This window comes from Glandiceps talaboti, chromosome 4 (assembly GCF_964340395.1).
Source record: "Glandiceps talaboti chromosome 4, keGlaTala1.1, whole genome shotgun sequence".
Lineage (NCBI taxonomy): Eukaryota > Metazoa > Hemichordata > Enteropneusta > Spengelidae > Glandiceps > Glandiceps talaboti.
Window position 1 is genome coordinate 15,600,328 of NC_135552.1, and position 14,957 is coordinate 15,615,284.

The 14,957-nt window shown below is 35.5% G+C and overlaps 1 protein-coding gene across 1 annotated transcript in view; it reads right to left on the reverse strand.

Annotated features, from left to right (window-relative positions):
• LOC144434600 (histone deacetylase 4-like) overlaps positions 1-10,290 on the reverse strand; it is a 99,262-nt gene extending 88,972 nt beyond the window's left edge. The window contains exons 1-2 of the mRNA XM_078123072.1: positions 10,178-10,290; positions 9,036-9,230 (exon numbers count right to left, since the gene is read on the reverse strand). Coding sequence (XP_077979198.1) covers positions 9,036-9,054 — 19 coding nt within the window. The 5' untranslated portion in view covers positions 9,055-9,230; positions 10,178-10,290. The remainder of the gene's footprint in view (positions 1-9,035; positions 9,231-10,177) is intronic.
• Positions 10,291-14,957: the final 4,667 nt, after the last annotated feature.

Consider the following 14,957-nt stretch of genomic DNA (forward strand, 5'->3'; position numbering starts at 1 on the left):
GGTTTGTATTTTCAATATACAGTAAATTATAACAAATAGACCTCCAGCAAACGTACTGTTAATCACTGTACTGTAGTACATGTAATTGGTGACAAGATGGCGAAAGGTTAAATTTAAAGGGTACCAGCTGAGTTTGTATATTTTGGTCATGGTGATTACTATTATATAGTTTACTTCTTACTTAAATATACTTAAAACCATCTTTAGCTATCGATATTAACAGACCTCAAAACAGGTATTTATGCATACAGTGTTCTCTCCAGGAGAGATTGCAAAGACTCTGAATGGTTGCATAATAATCTAAATATCAATAACACGGTAATTTGCATAGTGGTTTGCATAATGATCACGGTCCACCATGTATTGGATATGATATATGCATGTCTTCAACATAGAAAACATGCATTTACTCTGACAATGTTTACATTTAACACAGACATACACATAGACGTTGGGATCAGCCATTTTCTCTTCATGTGAAAAGTATTATATTATATCATCATTCCTAGATTACTACAGCTCAAGGATAGTAGAACACTTTTGAAGAACGGCAGAAACTTGTCACACATGACGGCATGTGTGGCAAGGATGATGTGAGCACTGTGCTTTCTCTATAGTGGGGAGATTACTTGCTACATTGTATAACACATAAACGATTTGATAACATAATTTTGTATGCGAAGTAGAATGTTGTAGGGTCTATGGTTGAGGCAACCCCTAACAAACCATCAACTTTGCTAACGTTGCCAAACGATGATTTTGAATACCATCAAAGACATGTTTTTTTAACACTGAAATTATACTAGGTCAGTTTTCAAACTGTCATTTCTTCCGTAAGGAATAAATATTTTTATGGGTGGAAGTCTGTGTGTCTGTGTGTCTGTCTGTGTCATCGTTTTTTCCATAACGGATTGCTCAATTCAAACAAAATTTTGAAGACGTATTCCGTATGGTAATGGCAAGACTTGATTAGGTTTTGGTAAAAATCCTGTGAACATTAATGAGCAATTTACGTAATTAATGATTTTCGGTAATTAGGCTATATCTCAAGAATGCACGTTTCAAATTCATTATAACTTGGTACACACATTTGCGATACCAAAGCGCACCTGTCCTAAAAATATTACTAATGTAGCTTTTAGTTTTAATAAGTTATCGGCATATTTTCTATTGGCCACAAAAAAGAAAAAAATAGTTTCTCATCAGGAAATGTCGTCTAAAGTGGTGCGACTTTATCACCATTTTCTAAAACACGACTGGCTCAATTCAAATGAAATTTATTGCATGTGCTCTGTAGGGTAGTGACAAGAACTGATAAGGTTTCGGTAAACATCCCAAAAATATTAACGAGAAATTTACATAATTAATGGTTTTCGGTGATTAGGCTATATCTCAAGAATGCACACTTCAAATTCAATATAATTTGATACATGCATTTGCGATACCAAAGCGCACTTGTCCTGAAAATATTATTGATGTAGCTTTTAGTTTTAATAAATTATTTTTCTTTTTAAATTCTCAACAAATGTCACAGTACATGTTGTGGTTGGCCAGGAGATCACTAACAGCAATGAGCAAATAGCAATCAATGAGAAAAAATAACTTATTACATATGTTCTGTTGTATTCCAACAATTGTCTGCAGGAACGACAATCTCAAAACTTTGCCCTTACGGAAGACATTCAGTTTACATCTGGTTTTATGAATATTTTAGCAGTATCAACTCAGCTGTGCCATTGCAAAGATTATTTTTAACTAAATACACTAAATGTATATGATGTACACCAAGACACTGTTAACACACACATTCTGTAACTTATGGCTGCCAGAGTACAGATACAATGTCAAGATCATATTTTAATGTGTGTACATGTATGTCCACACAAAGTTAACATACCCCCTGGAAGTTAAGAATAGATACACATGTATACAGTATAGCTAAACTATCGCTTTCTGATTTATTACCCTGGTGTCAACCTGATTTTAACATATAAGCACTGCCGCAGGCATTAACCTTTACAGTTGTTATCATATACTGATACAGTGTTAGTGCAACAGCCCATCATAAAGCATACATTGTGTATCTTAAAAGCTAAACTGAACCATAGACACTAGTTAACATTTACATTGTCTGCCCACTCCTACACATCTACAAGGCAAGTTCATATGTTGAAAGGTTCACCAGTGAACTTAATAATACCTCCTAAAGATATACACAGATCAAAGTTCATATACCCCTTGAGTTTTCAACAGATCTTGACCTTATAATTTGAGAACAGTGGTGTCATATTTAGCAGACAGTTGTATTCTTCAAATTGACTTTGAGGTCAATCTCCCATGCTACATGTGCCATCTTATAGATCACACCACACCACCCCCCACCCCCCCCCCCCCCCCCCCGTACATGTAGGGACATATGTTGTCTGTCAGTGTCATGGCATACACAATGTAGTGGCTAACTTGACCTTGTTTGAGGTCACTCCCCTTATGTACATATGTTGTCTGTCAGTGTCATGGCACAGTGGCTAACTTGACCATGTTTGAGGTCACTCCTCTTACAGGTAGGGACATATGTTGTCTGTCAGTGTCATTATCTTGACCTTGCTTGAGGTCACACTGCGTGGGACACATACCATCTGTGAGTGTCATGCCATGGCATGGCATGTAAGCTAACTTGACAACAGCAAACTAATTGTGTCTGATTTTTTTCCTAAATAATACCAGTATGTGTACAAATACTAGAATTGCTAAAAACATTCTGCATATATTACAGTCCCACCTAAGACATCAATTTTTCTCGAAAAATACATGCCCAAACACTACTTATATAAATTTATATATATATATATATTATATGGGATGATCACACAATGTCACACATGCGCAATACACGAACTTCATTCGGGTGGAGGGGGTCTCGCATCAATGCGATTGCTGAACTTCATTTTCACACTTCTAACCAAATTTTTGAAACTTTCACGCCTTCAGTGATAACAGGTTCTGTATTTTATTAAATTTTAATACTGAGATGTTTATAAGTTGATTACAATTTACTTCTAATGTGATATACTGTGCTGGGTTTCCTGTACTATTGTAAAGTGTTTATCACCATGTTTTTTACATCAATCATAGTGGTGTGACCACTACAATTTCCATCATGGTTTAAGTAATACACAAACGTGTCGATATCGTACTTGTTAGTGTTTGCTTAGGGGAGGGGGTTTTGTCCTAATTTGTTCCTTTATTTATTTTACTTGTGTGACATTGTGTGATCATACCCAAGTTGATATGTGTTTTGAAGTGAGACACTGCTTCATACTACTGTAAACCTGCATATTTTCACGACTAGAAAATTTTGCGATTTTACAGTCTTCATGTAGTTCACAAAGATTAATTTTCACTAATAACCATACTGGTACATTGCATTATGCAGAAATATATATTTTCGCTACTACTTATTTTCGCGTTTTTGTTTTGTAGCGAAATTAGCGTAAATAAATCTTACGCGAACATTTCCAGGTTTACAGTATCATAACATTGTTATACTGATATCATATAGTGGTAACATTAACGTTTTCTACAATTCTAATCTCCATTGAATGTTAATGATAAATTTCTGGGTGCACCTAAAGACTATGTCGGCAAATTGTTCACCTATAGCTGAGATCCTATAGTGACTAGTAATGACTACACACATTTCAGTTCAATAGAATATGAAACAGAAATAATTTCAGTTCACTAGAATATGAAACAGAAACAATTAAGAAATGGACTATAAATGTACATTTGTACTAGGTACTACTACATGATCTGTATTGTCAAGTATAACTAGATGGTAATTAGAATACACACATACACACATACACACACACACATACATACATACATACATACATACATACATACACACATACATACACACATCTACACATACATACACACATACATACATACACACATCTACACACACATACATACATACATAACATACATACATACATACATACATACATACATACATACATACACACATACATACACACACATATACATACATACATACATACATACATACATACATACATACATACATACATACATATGTACATACATACATACATATGTACGTACGTACGTACGTACATACATACATACATACATATATACATACATACATACATGTAACATGCACACATACATGTAACATGCACACATACATACATACATACATACATACATACATACATACATACATACATACATACATACATACATACATACATACGTAAAGTTATATTTGAAATTGGATAATAAATAAACGGATATGACCTTTTCACCAGTTTTTTCCCCATCACTTACTAAACACTTAAAAGTTTTAATACCGTTTTCAAAATATTTAGAACAAGATGAAAATATCATTATAAGTTGTGTTATTTTCAACCACAAATCAGAAACCCCTTTACAAATATAAATCATAATTATATCAATCTATGCAAATTATGCCAATTTTTCACACTATATTACCCAGGTTCTAAAATCTTAGCAATACCACTATTCAATCTTGAAAATCTGTGTACACTGTTTTCATTCAATGGAGAACTAAATTTGTAAGGTTTGATGTTGAAGACAAACAATGACATTACATGTACATCACCTTATATTTATGAGAATGAGTTAAAGAACATATTAAAATCTTGACAACCAGACACTGAGTCAAGACCGGGGATGAACATGATAATGTATATAAAATGAAATAAATTCAATGATGTGAATCCGTTCCTTAGTTACAATTAAAAAAAAAGTATGATAAAAATAGTGTGAGAAATTAGATGAAAAACCGTGACAAATAGATGGTTTACGGCGAAATAAACTACGGGGTAACATGACATGATAATATCACCTGAAGGTTCGCAACTCAATCTTGATTGGTTAAGATATGCATCATTCGTGACCGCCAGGAGGAAACTGCTTCTAAAAATAGGTTAGCATCTGAACAACACACTTAAAAGGAGAACCAATGACTACAACTCAATTTACAATATGCATTCACATGAGACATTTGAGATATTTTTGTTGAAAACAAGTCAAAATGGTGAAATCGATACTGTTTTGCTGCTTTTTTTCATCTAGACTACATTCGCATACGTCACAATATTCACACCAACATCAGCTTCATTCGGTAGATTTTATCATTGAAATATTTACCAAATAAATACTTCATTTATTTCAAAATTAGTTTTTGAGTAGCATACCAACTCAATCAATGGAAATTTACTTCACTTATTGTCATGTACTGGAAATAGATAAAACGATGTGAACTTTTGTATTTGCATTACCGCCTAAATTTGGCTATTTATAAAAACCCACTCTATTTTAAGACATTTACGTCTCAAAACGAGATTGCAAAAAATGATTATAAACTATTTTAGCACTTGATTTGAAAACGATGTTGTTTATGCTACACAACTCTGCGACTACATGTATTACTAGTGGCTATATTTAGCACACGAAATGTCTCACTGTATAGACCTGGGAGCCTTTGACATTTAGCTTGATTGCCAATTACCCCCACAAGTGAAATTACTCGCACAGTACAGAAGTGGAGTACAAAGGGACATATGCACTGGATGTATATTTCAAGCTAATAATAGCGCAAGTGGAACATTTTCATCCGGATAAACTCGTAACAAAATTTTTTTATCGATGCTAAGCAATTTAATTTCCCGGATCGTGGGTTTAAAATATAGTAGTAATATTATAAAATCATTCCTAGAAGCAATAAAACTAATACCTACAATTATTACGCCTTGACTTCAAGTCAAATATAGTTGGATTTTATGTAATACTACCTTTATATTACTTCGCTATTAAATTTTGAAAATTCAGTTGCTGGGTTTTTTTCTCAGATGAATATATACACCATGATAAAAAAGTACGATACTCCCAGGGTATCGCAAATTTGAACAATCACAGTGTGTGCAATCCTTAATAACTAGCCACATGCACAATGGGGGCAGTGTAACTTTTCACTATTTGGCAAATCACTGAGCAAACAACAAGTCAGACAAAAATAACTTGTCAACTTTGTGTACTCGAAATATTGAAAGAGTAAATAAGTCATCCTAGTCTTGTGCTGGCAGAAACAGGTCACAAATCTGGCACAGTCTCATGATGACCATAGTACATGTAACTGTAAAGTAAGTCATTTGAGTCAATATCAATTCATCTCATATAGGCTTACTTTACAAATATCATGGCTTATTACTCTATTTTCCACATGTAAATAGTAATTGCAATGAGTGACTGCATTCTTTTGGCTATCTTTTTTACCAATTTGTCTAACAGTTACTTCGCTACACTACAAAACTTCCTCTTCCTCCTCCTCCCCCCCCCCCCTGGATTTTTTGTTATATTAGGTTCCACATGATAATTTCTGGCAAATAATGTAAATTAATATGACAATATGTTCATTTATTATGCGAATGATATGTAAATATTGTACATTCTGGAGAAACCACTGCTATTACCGGTATGACACAGTGCAAGTCGAGAGGTGCTCAAGACACTGCGATACGTCTCTTATACATTTGTAATTCCAATAAGTACGCTCAGTCATGTACGGGGAACAAAGTCAAAACTTATTTTTTTATCTTAGCTACATTTTATAGGCTGTAAAGGACCTACAAAAGTCATTTTCACCCACAAAAAAGAGTTACATCAATTAGCTAATCTGGCATAGAAGTGCCCTGATGTAAACTGGGGGCAAGGCATTCTGGGAAACAAACAAAAGTTAGGAGCTAATCAGGAGCTATCCCAAACAAAGTTGATGATATTGTTTCAAGAGATGTAAGTCTCCCAAGTTTACTTCCAAGACTTCCTTGCCCAAGCATACAGCAAGATTCTTCCATGCTAGATTTGCCATTTTCATAACTATTGTCTTAGATAGATCATATGATACAAATACAGGACTGGTCAAAATGCAGTCCCAGTTACCCAGATTCTTGCTACTGGGGTTTCTCTCACTTTATGGCTACTACCTGAGTCTGGGAAAATACCAATAGTATTCAAATTTTATGTGACTTCTGGTTTCAGTTAAGACAAAATGCATCATGGTAAATTGTACTGAAGACTAGGACACCAAGTGTAATTCCAGGAAATTCAAACCCCTCTGTCACATATTTTGACAGTCTACAGCAACATATACCTGTTAATTTCAATCTACAGCCTTTTTCGCATGATTCATACCTCCTAATTGTAAAACGAAGTGACATATATTTTCCCAGACTTTGGATGGTAGCAATAGTTCCCTAGTGGTATTTTCACTGCAGTGTAATACCAAAAACATGATTGCATACTTGCAAGCAGCATGCAAATGATATGCAAATGAGGATGTGCTCATTTGCTGCACACAAAATTGTGTGAATCAGTTTTATGGAAATTTGCTGTTTCCGCCAAACATACATGTACAGAACCCCATGCCATGTGAGTTCCAAAGTGGGTACTCAGGGGTATTTGCACTCATGCTTGCACTTGCTATGCCCGTGAAAGTACAGGCGCAGAGAGAACCCTGCAAGCACTCACACAAGTACCCCAAGTATGCCACACTTGCACTCACATGTCAAAGGGGTTCCGTCATATGCTTTACCTCTGTTCCCCTTACAGTCAGAATCAATCAACTATAAGTTATGATCTACTGTGTAGGTATATAGTTTAGTTATTACAATCTTTCATTCAAAAGTTTCAAGCTCTCAAATACACTTGTGTGACTATACATGTACCACCAAATACAATCCATACACTGAACACACTAAAATATTCCACTGTTTTGGGGGTTTTTTTCTTGGTTGACTATTAAAGTATACTATACCCCATCCCACACCTTTCCCCCATTCACACACACGGTTACTCACAACCCTCAAAATGTCCATAAAAGACCTCCCTATATTCTCTTCAAACGGAAGGAAAATATCTCTCCAAAATAATCGATTTGCACACATACAATTTATGATTTACATTAAAAACACACAAACACAGTAGAAAAGTATACAGAGACGGCACATAAAATAACACCTTAATAAATAAACAAAAAAAAATAGTACCTGACTACTTCACAGACAGGTCTTCCTTTGTCAATGCCTACATTTGTAGACAGACCTAGCTACCCAGTCAAGAGTATCACAACAAATGTATTCAGAGTAGCCTGTCCAATAATATTCCATAACACTGAATTTGCATAACATAGCCTACTTTTGTTATTCAAATTTTATGCAAATGTACGTCTGAGAAAACACTATTAATTCCAATTTACGATTCAAGTATTAAAACTTCTGGTGTCTCAATATAGTATCTCACAATCATGTGAATACATGTATCTCCGTTCTAATTTTAGTGGCAATCATGGAGAGTTTCTTTCTTTTTTTAGACTGTTGTAATCATGTAATTAGTTAGATAATAAATTCTGATCAGCTTAGATGAAAATGGAATTAAATTTTTATCACGTGGTGTCACTTTGGCAATTTAATTACTCGGTTGAATATGACATAAAAATGTACACTCCTTCCCCATCAACATTTATCCTACCTGCGGAGTTATGCTATTTTCATACTACCATCATATTTTTATTTCATTTGTCCAATTGTCTTGTATCATTGTTGCTATAAGTTTACGACAAATATTTTAACAAAAAAATATATATTTTTTTTTAAGTATGGGACATGTGTTTTAACAATAATGGTTAGATCTAAAAAGGACACAACCAGAATGATCTACAGGGAGGGTACAGTACCAGGATAAGGACTGTGTGCTGGTAATCCTTGATGGGATGTTTACACCCTATGGAACGTAGAAGTAGGGAAAGAAACATGTATAATATTTCACCAGATTTTCTTATGTTTCAACAAATTGTTCAACAGTGTTAGGCAGCAGGTTGATATACAAAAAATGCACATAATTTATTTTTGTAATAAATACAAGGAAAACACTTCAAATTATCACAGACACTGACACACATTCAGACACTATCTCACTGACATTACCTTGGGGGTGGGAAGTCATTGTAGGAGTGTTGCCTATCCAACCAAACTTCTATGGTCACTTGTCTCTCTATCTGGTGTGCTGGGATAGTTTCTTGCAAAAATAAGTATCTCCTCTGTTTAGAAAAGCAAACCTTCCCTAGCCAAAATTCCCTCTTTGTTGTAACACAAGTTGTATTACAAAATTCTACGTATTATCTGGAAAAAGAAACAAAAGACAAAAAAATGAGAGAGACAACTCAACTGTGGTATAGGAATAACTCATAATTCTTATCAAACGGATGGTTTTTCACTTTTTCAGTAACCACATTCCTTCTGGATTGTGGGGCATAACAACAAATTATGAAAAGAGCTTGTGTAATGTTATGCAATTTGTAACAACTCCCCCAAGTTCAACTGCACAACAAGTCTAAATAAAGAGTACCATTGCAACCTGTCTGTGATTGTTGCACATAACAAAATTGCGTCAAGTTTACTGAATACGGAATTACTCACTGAAGGCTGCTTTGTGGGTTTAACATGAGAACGTTTACTTGTCAGACGACAGGAAATTGAGAACTGCAAATCTAAAGTCGTCAAAATTAGCACAACTCAAGTTGACGTTCAACACAACAAAAATCAATTGTTTTGTATGTCGATACACTTCACAGACTGTTACGTTGACGGGGGTGAAATCGTGACTGTGGGACGCCTTGGTGTTATAACCGGCCCCTCTTCTCGTGGGTCTAAAAACGTGTGTCCTAATCTTGGTGTGTGTGTGTGCCCGTGTGTGTATTTTTCACTGTTCGTACGTGCCATAACAAACGCAACAAATCCTACTACCGAGCTGACAGCTCCCGTACACTTATAACAGTCCATAACGACGTAAACTTAAGACACCAACTATGCCAACGAACAGTGGCATATATTCTCTAAAAAGGGCCGAAGTACAGAGAGAGAAAATCTCAGCTATCCTCGGCAAGGCCCTTGTAGAAATTTTGTCTCGGATCCTTTTCTCGAGAAACACACAGGTACAGTTGAGCTGGTTTTAGAAATCAGACGACTGTATCTCGCAACAATCACTGTTTTTACGCTTAACTGTCGGCTTGTTTCTTTCCAGATCTCTTGTTATGTGGTAATATATCATAAATATGTATAACGCCTACCTGATATGCTGAAGTAATGTGAAAATTCCTTCAAGAACGCCGCTAAAGCGATGACTTTTCTGAGCTCACCGCCATGATAGCTAAAAATAAGCCCAGCTCAACATTGAGATCGCCATTGCAATGTACCACGTGACACATGCTAACCAATCATGACCTAGACTAGACGTTCTATTTTTAGTCAGGCATACAATAACATGATTGATGTTACATTTAGCGATAGGAGCATACACGAACCGAATTTGCAATAATAATGAGCTCTCGTAGCCTATTTTTAAAACATCCTGCCATATTGCCTTCGCTTCTCTGAGTCTTCCGTCGTTGAATTCCCAAATCAAGCATGCATGCATTCGTGCTAAAGCTTTTAAAATATTATTAACAATCCTGGAAACAAACAATCAAAACCATTTTAGATTCCGGCTAAAAAACTATGTGGCACACATAATTCTATTTTTAGTAACACTTTTTTAGCCACAAGGACAGCGGGTATATACTGTAATAGAAATGTGTGACCTTCAGTAAATGAAAATCAAATAAGTGTGACTTTGCTAATGTATACAGTATGGACATATTCCCTACATATTTCCGTGTTACGGGTTTTGTACAGTAATATTTAGCCCATAGTACAGCCGTATTGCATTTTTAAAATGTGTAGGGTATGCACACTTTTAAGTGCGGCTTATTGCATGTACAGAGAAAAACATAGACACAAATAGGGTTCGAATTTATAACCAGCACAAATTTGTTATTATTTCATCGTACATAACGGAGTCAACGGACGCGCTTGGGGAATATATGGGTTGGCTTTCGTGTAAATACAATCCTCATTTTTTGGCGATGTCTTTTACAATAGGGAGTGACAGGTCAATGGACAGATCAATATTACCATGGCAACCATTACAATATATTATTTTCATCTCCGCCTTTTAGTTTATATTCTATAAAAAATTATACGAAGTGTTTAAAAGAATTTCAATTAATAAGTTATCGCACAAATTAACATTTAAAATTGACTGAGAAACAATTTCAAAGCTGTAAATGATTTAATTTTTCTCGTGGCGGTCGTTGGCATTCTATAGTGACCGACTCTCGTTAAATCAGGGTGTGATATCAGTAACAGTTGAGAACGACTCTCTCCAATCTCCCAAGCGAAATTTTAGAAATAACCTCAATCTAATCTGATCGACAAGTGCTGGTTTTTTAAAATATATATTTTGGGTCACCTCCAGAAATTATCATTTCTACAGAAACATGGACAAGTCGTAATATGTCGTATTGAAACATTGCAAATGGGGGAGAGGGAGGGGGGGTTCTAAAATTAGAATATTTAGTATTAAGGCGGTTGTGCTCATACATGTTATAAGAGTGACATATATCCCGACTAAGGTGGAATGTTTCTCTGTAGGCCTAACCTGGATCCGCTTTACCGTAGAACAGGTCAGTTTGAACACAAGGCTGAACACAACAACAGCAAGTTATTGTTTTCAATAAATCACACATGTTGCACCTATAAAAAGAGGATTTTTGGAACTAGTTTCTTCGACGTAAATTGAATTGTTATTTATGTTTTCCTATCCTAGATGTTTACGGAGTGATTGTTATTTTTAGCTATGATATATCTTTGATATTGTTCAGCGACCAGCTGTCGCTTTTTAGGACAGCGGTTCACTTTTTATAACCAATAGACATATTTAAATGATTGATCTGTATCAATTGATTTATTTCTGACTTACCGCCCATGTAATATATAATATTGCATCAAATTATATCATGTCAGTCTAGCCACACACAATCATAGCCATATCAGTGTCTCCATATTATGTAATAATGTACGATTAGGCAAAAATTAACAACATGTTTGTTTCCCATGACACGACTTCAGAAAATAGGGTAGGTATGGGGCGGGATTTTATTTTATTTTACATTTTTTTTAATTACATGCACTTCGACCCAAAGACATGATACTCGTTGGTCACAATACACTCCAGTAAAAACTGATGAGGTGTATTAATGTAAGCAGTAAAATGAAGACAAAATGACATCGTTTCTCTCTGGAATGTGTGGGTTATTTTACAGTCACCAAAAATACTTTGGCACCAAGATCTACGGGGGAAACAGAAGTAAATTGTCATAATGCCACCTTTTTGCGTGTGAAAGATGTTTGGGGTCGGTGGCTTAAACTAGGGTCGGTCAGGTTATGGGTAACACACTATTTTTTTTATATGGCCTAATTATAATTGTCTGTATGTCATTACGCTATAGGTGGCGGCAACATATGCATAATCGGGCATATGTTATTTTGATAACTTAGAATCCAGTCTCGTGTCATGATCATATTTAAGTTCTTAAAGAGATGCAAATCCGAGCATAACTCATGCAATCAAACTGATTTATTTGACAGAAATAATTCTGCTGTACACAAAGTCAGACAGCCCTTTCCAAGGGGCTGAAAAAATACCCCTGAAAATAGTGATTATTAAAAAAAAAGACATGAGAAAAACCCAATTACGTTGATGTACAAGGCGGGAAAGAAAACAACACAGCGTAATAAAAAAAAAACGAGGATCAATAGTACGATGTTAAACGAGGAAATGTCTAAGTGTGCAGTGATAATAAAAAATACAATTGGAGGCTGTCGAATCTCAGGCTATAAATAGACGGCAATAGCAATAAAAGGGGCTGGGAAAACTAATTGGACTGACATGTTTTCTTGTACTGCTACAAAATATTTTGACGACTTTCCATATATATTGTGTACGTGAACTGAGATATTTTAAGGAAGCAATATGGGCGTTGTTGAGTCACCAAACAGGTAATAATTCATCAACTGTGCACTGATACCATTCGAGGAACACAACTGCACACCGTGCGGCCGCTAGCCAAAGGCTGGAATGGCCTAGCTAATATTCTGTATGTGTATGTTTACGTCTTGATTGTAGAGTTTGCTTGCGATCGTTTTAGCTTGTTTATATGCCCTTTGAGGTCTGACAGAGCATAGATGGTTCATGTAGATGGGTCAGACAAGGAGAGGATATCTGCATTGGATAATAGTTTTCTTCAATTATTTTTTTCTTACAACGACCTTCTACCAACTGTATCCCTTAGCCTGTCTCTTAAGCTACTGTCAGCAAGTTTCACTATTGATCACAGTGTAATCTTTTACTCCCTGACGTTCAATTGTAAACAAATTGTTGATAGGAAACAAGGCTGGCTTGTCACTCCACATATAATATGACACACATACATACCCTCATTCACTCACTCACTCACTCACTCACTCACTCACTCACTCACTCACTCACTCACTCACTCACTCACTCACTCACTCACTCACTCACTCACTCACTCACTCACTCACTCACTCACCCACCCACCCACCCACCCACCCACCCACCCACCCACCCACCCACCCACCCACCCACCCACTCACTCACTCACTCACTCACTCACTCACTTGACTCAGATGGTAAACAAAGAATGCCAACATTTGATGTTAAATTAGCAACTAGAACACAATACAACATTGCAATTTTGTTTATCATACCAGATTAGATATCCCACAGTGTTGATATCCTGGAGACTCTACTTAAAACTCCACTGGTGAAATGTACACATTAGGGAGGGAAAGATTACACTGTGATCACTCACAGACAAGTAAGAAACCTTGCTGCTAGTAGGTAGTTTTAGCACAGCATGAGACAGGCTAGGAGATACAGTTGGTCGAACATCGTTGTAATTCGCTCAGCCAAGGAACACACGGGTGGCCTAAAGGCTAAAAGGGCCTTGTTACTAAGAGTCACTAAACCCTTAGGTAACGAATATTTGTTCCTGCTGAATGAGGAAAAATACTGAGGAATAATACCTCCTCAAGAATTGAAACGTTTTGACTCATATTATTGACATTGCAGAACAATTGACATAGACCCTGAATGGCATGACGTAAGAACTACCAGGATCATATTTTCTGTTCAAAGACAATTGCTTGGCTGGTGCACGGTATAAATACAACAGATTGTACCATGTCAGATAAGGTTTCAAATACACAATTAATGGTGTTCCATAACGTATACACATCACCATAAAGCCGACCAATTAACTGATAAATGTATTTTTTTTTTTTTAAAAATCCAAACATGTCCAATAAAAATAATAATATTAATAATGTGAATTTATAATGTGCCTTTCTTCCTAGAGAGCTCACGGTGCTCACAAATATATATATTTTGTCGATAAGTCACCAAGTGCGCGATCCTAGGGCAATTAGCATTCGTCTATGTCTAAGTGAGTATTGTTGCTTTCAGGCAAATAAGGATAAGGATTCCTTATCTAATGGAGACTAGTCATTGGCCTAGGAGTGAACACTGTATGTTATATAGTACACGTGTATTTTGATCATGGTTTATTTTCCCTTATGTAAAATATCGTCATTGGCTAAATTCGTGAATTTGACAGAGAACTTCACCAACTAACCAATTTCTTCTTGTAGATTACATTATGCAGATTAGCTGTCAGGAAACATAGATAATCCTGTTAATTGAAATAATTAATTGACAATAAACAAATAAGAATCGGCCGTCGAGTGATATCATGTTATATATATATATATATATATATATATATATATATATATATATATATATATATATATATATATATATATATATATGTGTGTGTGTGTGTGTGTGTGTGTGTGTGTGTGTGTGTGTGTGTGTGTGTGTGTGTGTGTGTGTGTGTGTGTGTAGATATTTTTGCCAATATTAGTGTAAAGACATGTCATATGTAC